Source organism: Urtica dioica, chromosome 7, assembly GCF_054948205.1.
Source record: "Urtica dioica subsp. dioica isolate 48M chromosome 7, U.dioica_male_clone48M_v1_H2, whole genome shotgun sequence".
Taxonomy (NCBI): Eukaryota; Viridiplantae; Streptophyta; class Magnoliopsida; order Rosales; family Urticaceae; genus Urtica; species Urtica dioica.
This window is the reverse complement of record NC_142762.1, coordinates 42,327,222-42,348,161: the sequence shown is the minus strand read 5'-3', so window position 1 is coordinate 42,348,161 and position 20,940 is coordinate 42,327,222. Positions and strand designations below refer to the sequence as shown.

Below are 20,940 nucleotides of genomic sequence, written 5' to 3'. Positions count from 1 at the left end.
CATACCATATATATCCCATCCTTGTTGTCTCGTCTCCAAATGTGTGTTGTCAAGTACAAATACTACCATGCATCTATCGTTTTATGCTATGTTAGTAACTTTTTCTTTGGTTTCTCTCTCTCAATATAACATTTTACCAAAGAGATAATAATAATATATTAATATTAATGTGTGTGTATAGTAGTATGAAATAAGGTTGGTCCCAAGTGATTAAGAAGGAGATGAAAATGAGAGGGGGAGAGAGTAAAAGGTGTATTTTTAATGCAAGCACATGATAGGGTTTGGTGGTGGCATGCATGCCACAATTAGTAAACATACAGAAGAAAAAGAAGATGGTGCATTGCATTAAAACAACAATTCCACCTTTATTTTCATTTTTTTATATATATATATGTATATTCCTCTTGGCCTACTATTTACTTTTATCTTATAAATATCATACAATATAGTAATATACTATACGCCAAAAATAAAATCTCCAAATTGAATGAATGATATATAGTTTCTTTTGTACTCTTTGTTTATTTTATTTTATTTTATTTTTTTTCCAATTATTACCATGTATAGTATAGGTAAACGGTAGAATATTCAAAAGGAATAAGTTTTTAGGTTGTCCCTATGTCTTTTTTAACAGATTCCATTACGAAAAGGTCATCTTCATAGCGTTATGTGTCATCACATTCACACTCGCATTAAAACGAAAATGCCATATGGCTCTCTCTCTTGTCACCTTAAAAATCCTAAAATAAAAGTTGGTGGGGCTCTGAAATCGGGTATAAAAATTAATTAAGGGGCTATTTCTTTACCCTTCCATTTCAAGCCTTGTGAGTATTGCAGTGGAGAAGTTGAATCTTTCATTTACGTGACATTTATGATTGTTAGTAGTTCTTTTTACTAATACATCAGTTAAAATTCAGGGTTAGGACCAGTTGAACTCTTTCATTTACGTGACATTTATGATTGTTAGTAGTTCTTCTGATAATACATCAGTTAAAATTCAGGGTTAGGACCAGTTGAACTCTTTCATTTACGTGACATTTATGATTGTTAGTAGTTCTTCTGATAATACATCAGTTAAAATTCAGGGTTAGGACCAGTTGGACAGTTATCAGTAAATAAATAAAATATTAGGTCTAACTACAGAAGAAAAGTTATGGATTAATATCCAAGAATAGGATAAGTTCAAACATTCATTGTTCATACTTATACAAAGAAAGAGGAGAACAAAAAAAATCAGACGCTATAAAGTCTCCACTAGTGTAATGTTACACACTTACACTTGCTTAAATATAGAAAATAGCTAGTAGCTGGATTTACTGTGCTATATGTCAGCTTGGTAAGAACAGTGGTCACAGCATTACAGAAGTCAATACCTCTTCCTATCACTGCCTGAAACAACTACAACATTTTTTTTATCCTGCCATTAAAATTTCTGCCCAAATAAGTACCACAACAAGATCCCCTGATTTTTTAATGGGTTCTGTTCTGCTAAATTCAGGCATATCTGGATTATAATAATTGCACCCATTTTTTACCATAACCTTTAGATAATAAACACGGGTAAGCATAAATTTTTATTTATGAATTCATATTCATCGTATGGTTTGGCAATGAGTCCATGGACATGAAAGCCTCTTTGTTTTTAGTCCAGTTTTATGTCCTCTGCCTAAATCTATACAAGCAATCCAGTCGATATATGGAGCGCCGTTGGTATTTTTATGTTCAATCTTCAAAACGCCTGAACCAATTGCTCACAGTTATTACCATGACTCGAACGTCGTTCAAAGAAAGGGTTTTGAGGACTTGAGCTATCGCGTCCGCTGGAGTATACACAGAGCCCACTTGCCACTTTGGTTCCTTTATTAAGACCCGGGAAAAAAATAAAAAAATAAAAATAAAAATCTTGTCAACACTAATTTCAAAGCTATTAACTTATAGCCATTTAGAGGGTGATTCAGTTACCTGTGTGCATGGTGTGATATGAGTACCACTTAGTTCAACTTTTTCAAGTGTTCCGCCAATGGACTCGACGCGAGGCCTCAAAGTCTCTTCGATGAGATCAGTCTCGTCGATCGCATCGGAGTTGAACTTTACCTATATGCGCAATAATTACACTCTTGAGCCTGACGGCAAAATGGTAATTTACTAATCTTATAAACACTGTTCCAAAAAACAAGGGCGAAGTAAAACGTACTAGTAGTGTGTGTTTGATATTGTATGAACTCTTGCACCGGTTGCGATTCTCTGCTGGGGTAGGCTTGAACTCTGATATCCCTTGACTGACCTGAAACAAAATAAACATAACAGAGTTCATAGTAGTGACCAATCCACAGTTCTATAAATAAACATATAATAGCAAATTACCTCACCAAACACCGATGGCAACTGATCAACGAATTTCGTGAGTGATGTTAGAGTCTCCTGACCAGTGTTTGGAATTACTGACTCAGCCACATTAAGTAGCATCCTCAGCGCATCTCCTGCGTGTATATCATCAGGAATGAATTCCATTCCATTAACAATTCCCTAAGCAATCTTTTTTTAGGGGCTGAGATTTCAATTTGCCACAAAAACCGAGTTTCTGTGACACGCGAGTTTCGAAAGTTGATTCATAGAACAAGATCGAGCAAACCTGAGGCGCTTGTAGCCATGGAATAAACTGGAGACGCTTCTACAATCGGCATAAGCTGCCTGGCGATAGGTCCCAACTGCGGTCAAACACCAAAGTAATACATCTGAAAGCTGCCGATTCATAAAAGATATTAAATATCATTTTTTCGCTGCTAGTAACTTCTATTTACAGTCCTTTCCGTGTTGAAAGTCGGTACATACTCCTAGAACTGTTGCACATGTGTAATCATCACCCAACACTTTCTCATTTTCATTATCGAAATCGCTGGAGTGAAATTCAGTTTTAAATTATCTCTGATTCTGAGCTACTAGAGGCGTTATACAATTGATTTCAACCAAAGCATTAAACGAACACGAGAGCCTAGAAACCCTGCCCTTTCCAAAAGTAATGGGAGACCAAAACTTCGATAAATTAGGTCAACAAAGAAAGTGAAACTCGTTTCTTCGCCTAGCTTGACACCAAACATCCCTAAGCATTACGAAGATATAGAAGTTTACACTAACTGGTTCTCAACCGAGGTATCAATGTTATCTAAATGCGTACTAACCTGCTCGAAATAAGGCACCGCCTCAGTCGCTGGACGGTTGTTATACGATATAATGGCATTAGCCTGAACCAACGATGGAAATCAAACTCAGTGGATTCTACAAAGTTATAAACGGAGTGTTCTTCGCAAAGAGGCAAAAGCCTAAAACCTTTGGTATCCTTTCACAGAAATAGCTTCCCGTGAGCACTTGTAAAAGAGCGCCATTACTATCATACATAAATACAAGACAACCATAATACAATATCAAAGTCTGAGACGAGAGTCAAAATGAAAACCAAAGCTAAAAGCTTCAGAGTTTTGATCGTACCTATGACCAACGGAGAAAAGAGGAAGCTCGGCGAGTTGTGTGAGAGTGAGACTGGAATTGGGGATTCCAGTGGCCAAGAGTGAATCCAAACAGCGATTGAACCTCTCGTAAACCTGTTTGGCTGCGTCGGAATGGTTGAACGTCACGCTGTACGGCACAGATATGACCACGAACCCTTCTTTCGCCAACAGCTCAATCACGTAGCTGAACCAAACAAAACCTAATCACATCGGTCATTCACAGAGAGAGAGAGAGAGAGAGAGAGAGAGAGAGAGAGAGAGAGAGAGAGAGAAAGATTCTGATTTGAATTGCCTGTAAGTGAGCTCAGGAACGGCTCCGATAAAAGCGCCGCCCAAGAACTTGAGGATGGCGCGAGGGCGGGTCCCACTGGGCGGAGGAACGACGAGGCAAGATTCGATCGGCGTGTGAATTCTGGCGCCGCTGATTGGACTGAGATCGGGTGAGGCGTTAAAGGCAGCCGAGATTCTCGCGGCCGTGGCTCGATTGCGTCGACGGTTGGGCTGTGGATGAAAAAGAAACCTGTTGTTGTTTATGGCGGCGAGGTTGGGCCTGAGATTTGAGGCGTTGAAGACCATGGACGACGAAGGAGAAGCCAGTAACTCCATGGCTACTATTGGAATCGAGCTTCGTGTATTATAATAATTCCCTAATTATTAGTACTATATCATGTGTTGTTGTCTTGTGCTGTGTTATTAGTAAATGATTAAGCTCGGAGAATTCCCAATTAGTATTTTAATTTAATTTGTACGAATATTTGTCGGGTCTAAAACTGATTCGGAATTTGGTCAAGATTTCTTGAACGTAAGCTGGTGGTTTTGCCACGGTTTCAATGTCTTCGTGTAAAATAAGTTGTGGCTTGAGTTAGGGTGACTGAGTGAATGTAGCAAGGATTGAAATGTCGACGGCCGATTTCGTGCCGATGGCCTCAAAAAACAGAAATTGCGGTGACCGATGGGAATTGCGACGGAAAAAATGTGAAAATTTGCTTAAAAAAATGTCGATGGAAATTGCGGTGCCGACGGAAATTTCGATAAAACACGGAAATGCCGACGGAAATAATATTGCATAATTCTTAATATAACAAATAAATTATTTTCAAACACACACATAATAAGTTTAAACTCCAAATTCAAGTCTCTAACACACGTAATAATTTCACATATCATAAAAAACATAAACAAAATGTCTAAAACACTTAATAGGTTCAAAAACAAAGATAAGTTCAAAACACATACTAAGTTCAACATAGATAAAAAAAAAAACTCAATAGTAGGTTGACTCAATAGTAAGTTCAAGAGACATTCTAACTTTGAAATCTAAGTCTCAAATGTCAAATAAATTTGGATTCTATTAAAAAATAAATTGAGAAAAACATATGTGAACCACACAACATAAATACACATCTTTCATTCAGCAAGATTTTTCCAAAAAAATTAAAAAGATTCGATTTTATCACAAACTCAAACTGTCGGCACAAAATAGTGGAAATATTACGGGAATTTCGGCGACATTCCCAAGAAATGACGGAAATATTGTTGATTTTGCACAGAAGGCATGGAAAAAATGTGGGCACGGTCGAAATTCCTGGGAATGCCGACGAAAAAAATACGCGAAACGACAAATATTCATTTTTGTGCCGGAATCCCAAAAATAACGAAATTTCCACGCAATTTCCTCGAAATACCCCGAAATTTTAAACCTTGGAATGTAGTATAAATCATCTTTTAACGTCGTAGAAGTTTGACAAAAACGGTTTGTTTCGAACAACAACGTGTCATGCCATGTGACAAAAATTGGCAAATAAAAATACGGCGTGATTGATACAACCTCGCAACCTCGCAACCCATGGTATGGATATTGATACAACGTGTATTCGCTGCGGGCGTGAACCTGAGACTACCTTCCACGCTGTTTGGGCCTGCCCGGAGAGCAAGCCGATTTGGAAACTCACAGGCTAGTGGCCCTCGATCAAAAACACATACCGTGGAGACATGATAGGTTTTTTGGCGCGGACGCATGAGCTCCTCGGCAACAGCGACTTCGAGGCCTTCGTCATGACGGCCTGGTCTTCGTGGAATCGGCGTAACGCAGCAGCCCACGCCAACCGGATCAGCTCGCCAGAAGATACCGTCGCCAACGCCCGCTGCCTCCTGGACGAACACCGCGATCTCACCCGTGCTGCTCCCGCCGGGGAGCCTTCCCGCCCTCCGCCACGAGGGGTGGCCCCCGCCGAGACCGAGCGTCACAGCGCTCTCCACCGATGCCGCTTTCCCCTCCGACGGGCAGCTTTGCGGACTCAGCGGCATTTTCCGCACCTCCGACGGAACCGTCCGCGGCTCGTTCATCGCACCGTGCAATGCTGCGTTTGGCCCGACTCTCGCGGAAGCTCTCGCCATCAAATCCGGTGTGGAAGCAGCCCTCGCCCTCGGGATCCCGGACCTGCTGGTGCAGACCGATTGTGATATTCTTCAGAAGCTCCTCAACTCCGACTCACTGCCTTTGACCGAGATCGGCCGAGTGCTCTCCGACATCACTGCAGCGGCTCCCTCCTTCGACTCCTTCGGCGTTGTGCACATCCCTCGAACTTGTAATATGGCGGCCCATCGGCTTGCTAAATATGCTGTAACTTTTCAAGTCCACTGTATGTGGATTGACTTTGTTCCTCCCCCACTGTGGGATACAATTTTGGCTGATAAGCCTGTTATGAATTAGTCACAGCAGTGACTGCCTTTCAAAAAAAAAAAAAAAAAAAAAATTCCGGCGTGATTAAATTCCTACTTTTAGGAATGAAGATTGACTCGTTTTTCCATTGGTGTACGAATGAGAAAGAATCTGACTTTCATGTTATTTAAGAATGTAAAAAAAAGTGTCCAAATTTAGAAACCGCTTGAGTGGTGAAAGATGATTAAAAGAAATTATTACAGAAAAAAATTTGATCTTTTTTTTTTTTTTTTTTTTTTTTTTATCTTCACAAGATCTCAAGTTTTTTTTTTGTGGTAATGATGTGGAGTGTGTAGATCCGTGGCAGTCACATGCTCAACAACACTCCGATTAGAATCCTGGATGCGGAAACTATGGCGGTCTTGCGAGGTTTGAAGGAGGCGCTTTCTGGAGGAATCACTAAAGTTTTGGTGCAATCAGATTGCGAAGTGGTGCTGAAGCCTGCCAAGACGAAGAAAATCATGGCAACCGAAGTGATTATGTCATTGCAGATATTATTAGTAATACAGATGAATTTTTATGTTTTGATAAAGATGTTTTTTTCCTAGAGAACGTAATGTTGTAGCCCATAGATTAGCAAAAAAATAAAAATAAAAATAAAAACCGTACTTTATGAAGGGTGATGTATTTTGAAACTCTGATCTTCCTTTTGAATTAATGTATATGCCTATTTAAACACAGGCTGCACAGGTCTCTGATTTTTCCTTGAAAAAAAAAAAAAAAAAGTGTTTGCATCCTTCATGCTTTACTCAGATTTCTGTCGCCTCCCCAAAAATTGGCGTAGAAACGACATAAAAATTGCAAATCAACCAACGGCTAACCAAAAGAATTAGGGGCACATACAAATTTATTTTCTTTTATTCAATGGAACAAATATGAAAAGTCATATAATTTTGGGCAATAAATATAACTAAAAATAGTATGGAGAACAAAAAAACATTTAAAAGTTCGAGGGCATGTCCCGTGATCTCCATGCACCTCGGCCTCTGGTTGAGAGGCACGGCGAACACAAATATCGTGAGAAAATAAAATAAAGATAATTGTTATATATAAAAAGAAAAATGTTAGTACTTACGACAATCTCGGCGATGACGCGGGGTTGTCTCAAGGGACGGAAAAGGAAGGCAAGGATTCGGGTGAGAGCGACGACGATGACTCTTTGCAAGATGGCAAGAGGGAGGGCAAACTCGAGGGGATTGTCACAAACGTTACTGAACGAACGTTATTGCGGTTACATCAAAAGAAGAATGTGTTAAGAGCAAAGGAGACGATGGCCATGCTAGGTCACAAAGATGAGACAAAATGAGAGATAAACAATCAGCCATGAGGGGAGGCAGAATAGAAGCAAGAATGTGTAAATAAAGTGAAGAAAGGAGGGGAGAAAATGAACTAAAAGTAAGTTGAAAAAGAATCTAATTGAAGTGTATATAATTTTGGCTTTTTTTTTTCTTGAACGATTCTTTACGGCGTTGCAGTTTTTAAAGATATAGAAGTGAAGGAAAAAAGACGCGAACTATAAAACAGTTAAAGTGTTGCAATTGACAGAAACTTAAAATCGGAAGCAGAAACTCTCCCATCCTTGATATCCTCTTCTAGAACTTTACAACACATCCAACCACGAATTCAGACATAAGACTCTGATCAATAAATTCAAAATGAAATGAACCACCATACAGTTCCTCAATATGGAATCAAATAGTATATTTAAGATGTTGTCGATAAATACGGATGGGAATTTCATACAGATATAAAGATATATGTATTCACCTTCGCCAACAGCGTTTGCAGCGCCTTTCCTCACCTCTTCGGCCTCCTTCTCTCTCTCCTTCCCTTGCAGTTTACCATAGAGCGACCATAAGAGTAAAATATGACCTCAATACGAAGTAAAACATATGTAGAGAACTTGACCTCTAAATCAAATCACAAATCAAAATCCAAATCGATCAACATTCATCTGGCATGACCACATTTAGACATTTTCAGTCATCATCACAAGTCAGCGTATACACAAATGTCATAAAAAAAATTGAACAAAAACATATACTATTTTAAAACCCATTAAACCAAGGCACTTCAAATGGTAGCACAACATATCAAATTGATAGAATAAACATTCAAGTCAATATCTGTAACCTTTCACACTAACAAATGGTCAAATAGACACATCTGACATGACCACATTTAGACATTTTCAGTCATCATCACAAGTCAGCATATACACAAATGTCGTAGGAAAAAAAAAAAAAAAAAACTATTTTGAAGCCCATTAAACCAAGGCGATTCAAATGGTAGCACAACATATCAAATTGATAGATAAACATTCAAGTCATATCTGTAACCTGTCACACTAACAAATGGTCAAATTGACACATAAAATAAAATACATAAATCATATTCATGTCAGCAACATCACAATTTTTTTTTTTTTTTTTTTTAAATATGTAAAAAATATCACAGTAGAAAGAAAGTATTAAGATCATAAACTCAATGACACTGATACGAACATTGACACAAAGCCACAACCACCACCAACGACACATTAATACAAGAACGTAAGACCGCACGGCACAAAATCAGCAGAGAAAATGTTAAAGAACAAATAAATTAAACTAAAAATAGAGAGTAATGGGGTGGATAAAGTCAATGCTCAACAGATACATATAGTACAGAGAATCCACAAAATCTAATATACTCAACTGTAAAGGACCAAGTAAAACAACAGTAAAGTGAAAAGAGGTCAAAGGTTTTTTGCAAGCAAAAATTTATACTTAACCAGCTCCATGGAGACCGGGAATAGAAACCTCCCTCGGAATGATCGCTAATCTAGTAGTAGCCAAATGAACCAGTATGCTCAGAGAATCACAAATCTAGAACATTACAAAATCATACTATTGTCAAAAGAAAATCGAGAAAAAGCGAACCTTTCATTCTCGAGAACCTCGGCCCCTTCGTAGCCGGAAACCTTACTGACAAAAGCTCTCGTGGATTTAACCATTTCGCCTGGATTAATCTCGTCATCCACATTCATACCAGATGACGATTCACTACCGAATTCCTTGGATCTCTTCTTCATCTCCTTCTTTTCACATTCTACATCATAAAGATCAATCTTATTTTGCCTCTCTAAAAGCTCGGCATTCAGTTCAGACTCTCGATCATGGAGCCGAGAATCTCCGTCCGATGGAGGAACCTCCACAGCCTTGAATTCTTAGGCTGAGTAAGGCACAGCCAGAATCTCGTCGATGCGCTTCACCGAAACTCAACGGTAGATATTTTGGATGAATTACATTTTCTCCCTGACCGCATAACTTGTTTCAATTTGCCCCCTAGAGAAAGAAAACAAAAACATGACCGAATTAGTCCTTGAACTATATATCTGTTATACATTTTCTCCTTCCATCTATCAATGTTGAAAAACACATAATACATTTTTTTCTTAATTATCCATGTTTACAGTAATTTGAAGTTAACTGAGGGAAAAAAAGATTCATGTTACACCATTTTGCCCATTCGAGAAAAAAATACACGGAAAACTTTAGTTCTTTAACTATATGTTTGTTATACATTATCCCTTTCCAGCTATAAATGTTGAAACACAATAACATAAGTTTCTTAATTATTCATTTTAATGGAAATTTAAAGTTGATTGAATCCCATAATATGGTTGGACAGAAAAAGTATTACATGTTTTTTTAAATGAAATAGTAGAGACTTGAGTTTTTTTTAAGTCAAGCATGACGCCATTGGCAACAAAGTTCAGTAAAATCGTCTTTCAAATCAGAAAATGGAAAGCTTAAGCCTAATCGAGAAATTCAAGTTCATCAAAAATCTCATGATTTTGGTTTTTAATCATTAATCTTGCGAGGGAGTAGATACTTACAGTTTAGTAGCGTAGCCGCCGACAGCTAAATATCGGCGCTCGAGCCTCAAGAATTCTCTCCCGTGTTCATCGTCGCTCTATTCATTTCTTTGACAGAACACTGCAATATGGGCTCTGCTATTTTAATGGGGATACGTATTTTGGCAATGTAGGTCTGGCAGAAAGTCAAGCTCAACGTAATGCATCCCAGAATCATCAGCTCTATGAAATCGAAACACACAACATAATACTCTCAGAATTCACACAACTCAATATCAGCTCCGAAAAAAGAGAGCAGAATTCAGTAAAATCTACACGCTTTGACCTTTTCAAGAGCTTCAAACAAAGCTCTGTTGTTCATCTCAGTGAACCACTTAACTGAAATATTTTCATATAGTTTAACAATCAACTCAAGAAATGATAACAAAACTAAAGTATAACCAATACTCATCATCCAGTTCAATTTTATAGGCCTATATAATAAAACCTTGTAACTTGAGACAGCTAAGTGAGATCAACTAAATCAGACTTACTCATTTTTTTTAAGTAGTGTAAAAAAAGAGAACTATGCTCTTTGTAAGAATATTGAACACACAAAACAAACCAACTTTCATTTCAAAACGGTCAAAAAGACAGACCAAATAATCACTGTCCCTCATCAGAAGAAACATAGTAAGCATATATAGCTCCGAGCTTGGAAGGACTTTCTCCGGAGAACGCCCAAACAAGTTCATGAGGCCATGCTTCAGTGTCACCTGAGATGGCAACGGGGTCGGCGATGACAACGATCAGCCATAGGACAGCATCACGGGCTCAGATGCCGTAACGACAAACAAAAAGGGAATAAACGATTGTTGAAAGAGAGGTTGGAAACATGTGAAACATTATATACCATGACTCATTTGTTCATCGACTTTCTTGTCTGATGTTGCATACCACATTGACGGAGATAATAAATGTGTATCCTTTTTTTAAATGCATATCATCATGGAACACGTGACGAGTAAAAGAGATCACTGAACTACTTAGATGGCTATAGTTAGTGGAGAAGAATATAAAGCCAAAAGTCAGCAAGCTCGGAATCAACTCAGGAAACTATATGACCTGATTCTCCTGAACAGGATGAAAAAACACCACCAAAGAACGAACACAGGTAAATACTCACCTCAGAGACGGCTCAGCAAGCCGAGACAGGAACCAGAATCAGCAGTCGGAACGAGGTCGTCCTATGGAAGCAATTTAACTAGGTCTTGGGATGACTTCATCAAGGATGCGATGCTTATTTTCTTCGGACAACATGGAACTGAAAAAGATTTCTCCAATCACAAACCTATTGTAAAAGCTATCTTCGATCGAACCCTAATGGAATACTACTGACAAGTGAAATGGCTGCTTGTTGCAGCAGCGTGAGCGCGGTAGGCAAGAAGCCCCAAATGCTTGCTATCGTAAATCGTTTGATAAAACCGTGTTACTGCTTACAGTCTATATGTTCTCCGGATGATTAAAAATAGTTGATTCTTTGCATTCCTGGTTACAGAATGTGATTTTAATTATGTTAAATGCTCCGTAGAGAGCAAGTGATAAGCCTAGTATCGATTAACAAAATCAAATTCAAATTGAAAACGGAAGGGCACAGTTTTTATGGATTATTTTAAAATTAGTTGGTCTGGAATAATAATAATAGCTTACCACCGAGTCACCGGAAACAAGCGTCTTACTAATAGCCTTTTGCCTGCAATAAACACGCAACAATATTTAATCGAACGAAATGGTTAAACAGTCATTTCTGTTGAAAAAAAAAATAATAAAAAATCACCGGTAACAAACATTATTGTTGCCTTAAAAGTCTTCCAGTAAGTTGATTTCCATAAATCTGTGATCTTTCGTTGTTAAAATATCAAGGCAGGAAAGTCTTCCAGTAAGTTGCTTCCGTAATTTGTGATATTGCGTAAAGAAAATTTGTAAGCATGAAAGTCTTCACGTTCTATATATCTTTCAATGATTTGAGCGAAAAATCAAAATGATCTCCCCAAGAAAATACGCAAAAATACCCACCACAAAAAGATGTCTTAATTTCCATTCATTGTCAAAAGCGCTCCCCTTGTGTCCCATATTTTTATTATTGCATGGGCAATATTCTTGGTATAACTGACAGATAGTAGATAAAGAAACACAAATAAAATGAAAGGAAATCCCAAACGAAGAGAAACTTACCCTCCATGAGTGCAATGCTCGTTGTCAACTTCTTACAGAAATAAGGTATCGGCTGTTTGCTCGGATTTCCCAATTCTTCTGGAAGTTACGCCTTCTTTTGCTCTTCCTATATAGTTCGAGGACATATACGGTTGACACTGGTCCCATACTATGCATAGGTACACTTATATCTGATCAAAAGAGAACACTAATTGATCCTTCTTACACAGCTAGTTGGCGGCGGAGAATATATAACGTTACAAAGGCAGCAAACTCTGAACCAGCGGCCACTGTGTACAAACGAATTTCCCTGAACCGAATAAAACAGAAAATATCAACAAAAGAGCCTAGAGAAATAGTGGATAACCTGATTTCACCAAAGACATGGCGATCGAAACTAAACATTGACCTCAGAGACAGGTCAGGGGTGGTGAGAGACGCGGCCGGGTTCTATACCTTTTCACATCATGGATACCAGCCCATCAAAACGTCACATACCGAGCTTCCAACTTGCAGCTTCACAAACAAAATGAAATACTTCTCAAAAGATTTAGGGAGAAACACACTCAGAACTATGTATAAAATTCAGTTTAATATATTTTTTTAATATATTCCAAATAGATTATTTACCAGTGGTTTGGGTGCTTTGAAAACAGAAATATGGCACAGGGCTTGTCGTTAGTGGTCAGAAGTTCTGGTTAAAAAGCTTGAAGCGAGAACTACGGTATTGGACCTTCTTCGCCACAGATAATACTGACCCTCGGAGATGGCCCAGAGAATGGATGTAATGTGGAAATGGACTGCGCTGAGATAGTGAATTTAAATTACTGAAATGACCCTAAGTAAGATCCCAAACAAGCAACAAAAAATTAAAAGTAATAAACATCTCAGGCAACCACAAAACCAGTTAAGAGAAAAAGGAACATAAAAAGTAGAGCCCCCGAGGAGCAAAAAAATGTGCAGTAACTCACATACACAGCTTGATGATAGCAAGTCCTCAAGTGTGAAGACACAATTGCAGAAAACAGAAGCCGCCGTAAGACTCGATTCTCCTAAACCAAAAAACACAAATTTATAAACAAGGAACAAAATTATGAGGTATCTAAAGCAAAAACCCAACAAAAAGCAACAGAACGTAAACTGACATATCACCAAACACATGGTGATCAGAATGGAGCAATAATCCTCTGATACGGCTCGGGCGGCAGAAACGACCGGATTCAGCAAACTGAACCCAGCAACGCAAACAACTCACACGTACTCAACATTTAAGGAAGCCATTGATTAGGGTTTGTCTTCAATCATTTGCTTCTCTGCTTCTTTTTTTCCAAAAAAACATGAAACTGCCACTGTAAAGGCTTTCTCGAATCTATAACGCAAGAAAATGGTTAAAAGAGGGAGGAATAAAAAAATTGGTGGTTTAGTATATCTACAACTTAACAGAGGAGAGATCGGATAACCCACTGACCTTGGAAATAATTCTGCAATCAATCTTTTGCAACGCCAGCTAAGGAAGAACATGGACGAGAAGAGAAGAGACGAATTCGCGTTATCCAGTCTTCTCATGCACTGTTAATTTGGATACTACATGCGCCAAAAGGAACCTCAATTTCCAATGATAGAAGCAGAACAATAAATTGATTTGTTTTTCCAAATTATCCAATCACTGATCAAAGGAACTATCCTAAGCACACACACCTGGACAAATATCGCGCATTAATCAACACAACATACTGGATAGAAGCAGAACAATAAAATGATTTGTTTTTGTAAAATATCCAATCACTGATCAAAAGAACTATTCTAAGTACACACTCTTGGACAAAAATCGTAGCATTAATCAACACAGCATACTGGTGCCTTTAACGTAGCATATACTATCAACATATATTCATAGCACTTCTAGAGATGATACTAACTAGTAATGCACAAACCTGAAGTGATATAGACCTTTTTTTTTTTATGGAAAAAGTGATATAGACCTTTAGATACAAGAAAATAGTCATAACTATGAAATAAAAAGAGCGCAGCAAATATGGAAATGTTCAATAACCCATTAAACATAAAAAATTATTGAAGAAGAAAAAGTAGGGAAAACTCCATTTAATTTCCCCAATTTTTTTTAACCAAAAGCAAGTTAAAGAGTTACATAACTCTCATGCACACACATATTACGATACATTAAATTCAATAACTTTCATGCACATATATATCATATGGATGGATGTGATGCAATCAATGAATTCCAAGATATTAATCAAAACGAGAATTCTCTATTCCTCCATTTGACCTTCCCGGATGGCATTGAAGATACAGCCACAGACCAGGATCTCCCAAGCCACAACATAGCATAAATTAACATGAATAAAGAAGTATTTCAGGGGAGAACGAACAATACACAAAAAGGGCTGACAAAAAGAGAATAAGAAAGATAGAGAAGAAATAGGCTACACCATAGTTGGTGCTTAACACACCCACTATTCCAGTGAGTCTCCCACGACAGCCATTGCCAACCATCCCCTCACGGTGAAAAAATAAACAATGTCATTTTAAAATTCCAAAGCGCGTCGTAAAATAAATAAAGCCGAAACCTTGATATCTGATCCTCCATCATTATGTCTCTTGAAACCGTGTTGTGTTCCCCATTTTTTTACCAGCTGAAAATTTTATATTTATGTAAGTCCTAAACCATGACTCGGGCTGGCTGAAATGAGACCCCTAACATTAACTACACTCAAATTCAGCTTGACAGAATGTTCATACAAGGAAGGAAGGTAGATGATCTTTAACCCAGACTCTGAGAGTACATTACCTTCATCTATGTGTTTGTCAAATTCAGAAGAAAAGCCAATGAACTCTGTACCCTGCAAAGTTGTATAAGGTGTTAGCAAAACAGTAAATTGAACCTTCGAAAATACTTGCAAGTTTATGCCAGACATAAAAAATAAAAAATTACACACTCTCGATTCCATGGCATTTTTTAAACCTTTGTTTTTGCTCTCTGGTGTAAGGCCACAAGGTTCCTAAAAACTATACTTTACTCCACCACGCGGATGAGGATCTACGGCATGCTCGAGAATTAGTAAGCCGACCGGCCCCCAGGAGAGGGAAAAACAGCAGAGAGATTTGACTTGCTGACCTGAGAAGGAGATTTACTTTGTTCCAACTTGTTATGCTTCACTGATACCATTTCATAATAGAAAGGAATCACATAAATTTTGAAAACAACCTACCTTCTCAATGAATGATCAAACCATATTCTCGATGTCCTGGACAATGCTATCCCACTGACCATATAAATTCAATAAAATTGAACATAAGATTCTTTAGTTTTGAAAACATTACTGCCAAACTAAAATTTCAAAGGTTTTGAGATTGCACACATCAATGGCTACTTTTGTAAGTCCAGGAAAATCAACAATGTCAAGTTTACAACGACAAAGGTCAAAAACAATAATTAGACGTGACATCTATAAATACAATAAGTCTTAAATAACAGGGTAAATAATTGGAAGAGAACATATTGTGTACCATTAGGAGCCCAAATACTGAGATTGATCGGAATCCTAGAGATTCAGTTTCATCGGCTATTCCTTCTCCACAGCACCTTCATGAAAATAAAATCCCGAAATACAAAAATAAATATTGGTTAATTTGGCATAAACATCACTTTCACAAATTTATTAAAAACAGTTTCAGAATTATACCAAATTGGTCAAAATATTTTCCTATTAGTTGCTGTTAGTTTCAGAATTTTACCAAAATGGGTCAACTTAGTTGGTGTCAGTTTCATACGAGATACACAGGAAGCATCCGAATGATTTCCTCTGTCCCATCATCTCTGCACCAAAACTTTCACGAAGCACTACACCTCCTCCAACAATCTGTAAATATTCAACACCATTAATGGATGAACTAATCAAACTGCCAAAGAGGGGATAACAAAGAGAATAGGAGATGAAACCAGTTTGACTTGTCCTCATGGACAACGCCGCTGATCGACACCACCCAATTCCAGACGCTGCAGGAGATCAAAGTACCCGCTATCTGAACATCAAGGACCGCTGAGCTTAGGGGTTGGGCCACGAAGAAATTTCATTAACGTCCAAACCCTAAACCAAAGATCAACAATTAAAACCTATTTCACATATTTAATTAGCAAAAACGTGGAAAGAAGAAGGAAAATCTTCCTTACCATTGCTAAGCTCCATTGGGCGTGATCGTCTCCAGTCTCTCTTCTCCACCCGAGCGTTGTTCCCCACCCAAATCGATGCCATGGTGCTCTTGGCTTCACCGCCACCGATCCCAAGCAGAGGCTCTACGGACGGGTAACACATACCCGACCCGAACTAGCGCGAGCTTCTGAGAAGGACGGCGCAGACGATCGGCCGCGAGATTCCGGCGATGGAGCGGATTGGGGTTTGCAACGGCGGGCCGACGGTGGAGCCGAAAAGAAACCGGTTTGGCTATCTAGGGTTTATACTGAAATTGGGACGGGATTTTGAGACCTGCCTAGTCTCTTGCTGTCTAGGGTTTATACTGAAATTGGGACGGGATTTTGAGACCTGTCTAGTCTCTTCTCTCCACCCGAGCGTCGTTCTTGCCCTCGCCGGAAGACCACTAGGCCGGCGTTAGTCTCTCGAGCGTCACGGCCACCGATCCCAAACAGCGGCTCTACGGACGAGTAAACCCGCAACCCTGGCTTTTGAGAGGGATCGGCGCAGACTGGCCGTCGAGGATTCCCGGCGGGAGGGAGCGACGGCGGGCCGACGGTAGAGAGTCAGAGAAACCAAGATGATTTTTTTTCCCCCACGAAACCCTAAAACCCGCGATTAGAGAGAGATTGAGAAGAGAAACGCGGCTTTAATGTGTGAATGAGTCTAGTCTTGTTACGAATCTCACTTTGGAAACGATTTCAGAAGAAAATGATACCAGTCTAGTCTCTTCTCTCCACCCGAGCGTCGTTCTCCAGCCTTGTCCTCGCCGGAAGACCGCTATTCGCGGCGCGGTTCTCTCGGGAGTCACCGCCAAAACGATCCCAAACATTGGCTCTACGGACGAGTAACCTCGCAACCCTGGCGCTCAGAGGGATCGGCTTGGAAGATCGGCCGCGAGATACTGACGACGGAGTCCAGGCTTCCTGGCGGGCGGCTGGTGAGTGCGACGGCGGGCCGACGGTGGAGACGAAGCCCTAGATCAGAAGGATTCTGGTGGAAACCCTAAAAATTGGAATTAGAGAGAGGCTGAGAAGAAAGGCGGGTGAGTTATGCGCTAAAGCTCTCCGGTTCTTGTTTATAAATGATGTGATGTTCGAAATATTACCGTTGCACTCTAAATCTAGAGTGTGCTTGGCCGTTGGATTAAATTTGGTGTTCTTGATCGAACGAATCAGGAACAATCATAATATCTTCGAATGATTTCCTTAAATACTACTTCTTGGAGAGCAAGTTTTATGATATATTAAGAAAGTTATCAATGAGGTATTGACAATTCATTATTAGCTGGCATTGAATGGTGTAATTAACTTTCCAAATTTACTTTAATTTTTTTTTATAATTAGCTCGTATTCTTTGAGTTCTTATTGTTAAAATAAAATATGTATTTTTATCCCATTCCAAAAACAATTTACATATAGTAAACAATTTTTTTAACTTTAGTACTTGAAATATTGTGTTAATCAATTAAATTCCAAGAATATCATTTTATATATTTTTTTTTCTACGCATATTTTGTCTAATAGAGCTTAAAGAAACAAAGTCCGTGGTTTCGGAAAAGATAGCGTAAAAAGGAGTGGAACTTTTCAGACATGTTGTTCTCAATCTATAACTGTTCATCTTTATAAAAATAACACAAACCCGGAAGAATGAAAACAAACACATTCAAATAAATCCATTAAAATTTGCAGACATAATTAAATAGAAATACCTAAAACAATTGTATATTAAGTTCCCGTCTACAAACAGTATTTAAAAAAGGAACTAACATTAAAAAGTTTTGTACAATCGTTAATAAATGTATATATTAGTTACTTCTGTAAAATCATGAATGGTCTGCAAAACAAATTATTTTGATGAAATTAAAATTTTTTTAAAAAAAGTGGCAGCAGTTTATATGAAATTACTAAAAGTAACAACATAAATGTATCAGCTTTACCTAATTCAAACGAATGAAGATGAAGGATTTAACCGACTTTGAATTAAGAAAAAAATTATAATCATTAATATGAAGGAAAAAAAAAAAACAAAGATAATCAAGAAATATAGAAAAAAAATGATCAAATCTCAATTTTTCTTCAAAGGATGCCGGATCAATGAATGATGCTCGAAATAATTCAAAGATAAGAATTTATTTGAGCAATATTGTTTATTTATGATTTCTCTCCAATCGATTGATCTATGTCGCCGAGCAATCGTAACCAAGGTATTTTTTCAGTTTTTCGCGTCCATAACGAGAGAGAGAGAGAGAGAGAGAGAGAGAGAGAGAGGTTAAAATCTGAAATTAAATGTGGAAATAATCAAACAAATAAATCAAATGCAAATTATTTAACATTTTTTTTGTAAAAATTAATTCAAGTCGGATTAATTAATAAGGATAGAACCGGTAAAACAAATTTCGGATTCATTACCACGTCATTTGACTATTTGATAATAATAATAAAAAAATCTTCAAACATTGACTAATGAAATTTCAAGTTTCATGTAATTTACTTGGTTATATATTTTCTATTTTTATTTATTATTATTATTATTATTATTATCGGAACTTCTGTGTTTTGTCAAACGATTTTGACGAGCTTTTAACGGTCAATTTTAAGCAAGCAATTAAATTAACTGTTTTGGGTTGAATTCAATCACTTTATATGCGATTAACCGACAACTACCCAAATTTATAAAAAGAATACTAATTCAAAAATATTTTTGTTTAAAACTCGCCGGCTACCCGGGTCATTGGTTAACGCTTAGTTTCATCTTCATTAAGAAGCTAGAGATAGTTGTTAGAATAATTAAGAAAATACAATCGAGTCCATGAGTAGAAATTATCTCTTTACGTCCATAACACTACATAAAATAAAGTCATTGAACAAACTCAAAAGCAATTCTCTATATTTCAAGTTATAGTCAAAATGGGGGTATGATATACCGTTACAAATGTCGTACTGAGACTCAATTTTGCTTATTTATCGGGATATACCAACGGTTTATCGGGGGTAAAATGTATCAATGAGTACCGTTATCGAAGGGGTAAACTGGCAAATACCGGATTTATATCGAAGGATTTTCAGTGAATAAATATATACAAACATGCATTTATATATATAAATTAATAATAACATTAATATAAACAAAACAAAAATTATTAATATATTATTGTGATGATAATATTATATTATATATGTTATGATCACTTGCTTTCAGTACATTATTTGAAGTTATGACTGACTAAAATAATATTATTTGCTTTGCATTGTATCGTCTAACTAGAGAGAATAAATGACAAAACAGACCCATGTAGTAAGACTTGAAGATTGTTCAGCTCGGCGACGGGAAAAAGGATAAGGAGTTTTCGATCTGATGTTGAAAAAAAATGAGGCCGAGATTTGGCCAAATACCACGACTTTTTATTATTATTTTATACACGCATGTGAACCGGCAATCGGACCGCTTCCCATCAAGTTTACCACGGTTTACAGGGAAAAGTCCGGTTTAGTTGGAACCGATATCAGGACTTGTCCAAATTTTGGTTTCCGACCGGTTCTCCCAGCATTTCAAACTTTGGTGTTTTCTTGTGTTGTGTTATTAATAATTGATTGAGCTCAGGGAAACTAGTATATTAATCTAATTGGTACAAATATTTGTTGGGTCTAAAACTGATGCGGAGTTTGGTTAAGATTTTTTGAACGTAAGGCAAAACTAGTAGCTTACTGCCGCGGTTTCAATGTTTTCATGTAAGTTGTGGCGTGAGTGACCATGAGAGTGAGTGACTGAGCAGATATAGTATAATCCTTTTTTTTTGTTATTGTTTTTTATTTATAGGAACATTTTTTTTAAAAAAAATTATCGGAAGGAAAACTATAATCCTGATTATGAAAAAAAGCATCCTTCATCCCATTGCTTAGATTTCTGCCACGTCACCGAAAATTGGTGGAACGATAAAGCAATCATCGACTAACCAAATCAGCAGTTGTAATTTGTAAACGACACTATAGATTGCATTCAATTATATTAGGAAGTTTGATGACTAATATTTTCCTCTCGTCCTTTCATCTCTCTTTATCACGTTCTTTCTACACCATGTTCTTCGGCATAATCTAAAACTCCTTTTTCTTCTAGTTTTGTGACAGTTTCGCTGTCAATAACCTGGTTGTGGTTTCATCAAAAGAAGAATATGATGATGGCGATGCTAAGCCACACAGATTATAACAGACAGACGAGACATGATGAGACGTGGACAATCAGCCATGAGGGGAGGTAAAAATTGAAGCGAAAGTAATGGAGGAGAATGAACTAAAAATTGAGGCTTCGCAACAATGGGATTTAGCTAAAATGAAGGGATCCCTAAAATGAATAACTATGTACTTGCACATTAAATTCCTATTTTCTTTTGACTAACTATGTACTTGCACATAGTTTGGCAAAAGCAATACTAAGCAGACAAAGAGT

At 37.7% G+C, this 20,940-nt stretch overlaps 2 protein-coding genes and 1 long non-coding RNA gene across 3 annotated transcripts; all 3 read right to left on the bottom strand.

The window, feature by feature from the left end:
• Positions 1–1,134: 1,134 nt before the first annotated feature.
• On the bottom strand, positions 1,135–4,364 carry LOC149391754 (initiation factor 4F subunit (DUF1350)). The gene is made up of 9 exons (XM_089621250.1): positions 3,799–4,364; positions 3,487–3,690; positions 3,328–3,385; positions 3,180–3,242; positions 2,633–2,708; positions 2,365–2,480; positions 2,195–2,284; positions 1,963–2,094; positions 1,135–1,857 (listed from the first exon to the last, which is right to left on the bottom strand). The coding sequence occupies exons 1-9, from the start codon at positions 4,110–4,112 to the stop codon at positions 1,723–1,725; spliced, it is 1,188 nt and encodes a 395-aa protein (XP_089477376.1). The 5' UTR covers positions 4,113–4,364; the 3' UTR covers positions 1,135–1,722.
• A 1,901-nt stretch (positions 4,365–6,265) lies between these two features.
• On the bottom strand, positions 6,266–14,418 carry LOC149391753 (uncharacterized). Its single transcript, XM_089620238.1, has 15 exons — positions 13,979–14,418; positions 13,749–13,864; positions 13,426–13,649; positions 13,252–13,332; positions 12,911–13,080; positions 12,737–12,796; positions 12,507–12,590; positions 12,302–12,407; positions 11,777–11,819; positions 11,253–11,390; positions 10,109–10,842; positions 9,150–9,554; positions 7,996–8,058; positions 7,304–7,439; positions 6,266–6,669 (listed from the first exon to the last, which is right to left on the bottom strand). Exons 12-15 carry the CDS (start codon positions 9,299–9,301, stop codon positions 6,628–6,630), a joined length of 393 nt encoding a protein of 130 aa, XP_089476364.1. The 5' UTR covers positions 9,302–9,554; positions 10,109–10,842; positions 11,253–11,390; positions 11,777–11,819; positions 12,302–12,407; positions 12,507–12,590; positions 12,737–12,796; positions 12,911–13,080; positions 13,252–13,332; positions 13,426–13,649; positions 13,749–13,864; positions 13,979–14,418; the 3' UTR covers positions 6,266–6,627.
• Positions 14,419–14,564: 146 nt separating this feature from the next.
• On the bottom strand, positions 14,565–15,297 carry LOC149391752 (uncharacterized). The gene is made up of 3 exons (XR_016300048.1): positions 15,267–15,297; positions 15,093–15,144; positions 14,565–14,937 (listed from the first exon to the last, which is right to left on the bottom strand). It is a non-coding gene; the product is annotated as an uncharacterized LOC149391752 (long non-coding RNA).
• Between the last annotated feature and the right edge of the window lie 5,643 nt (positions 15,298–20,940).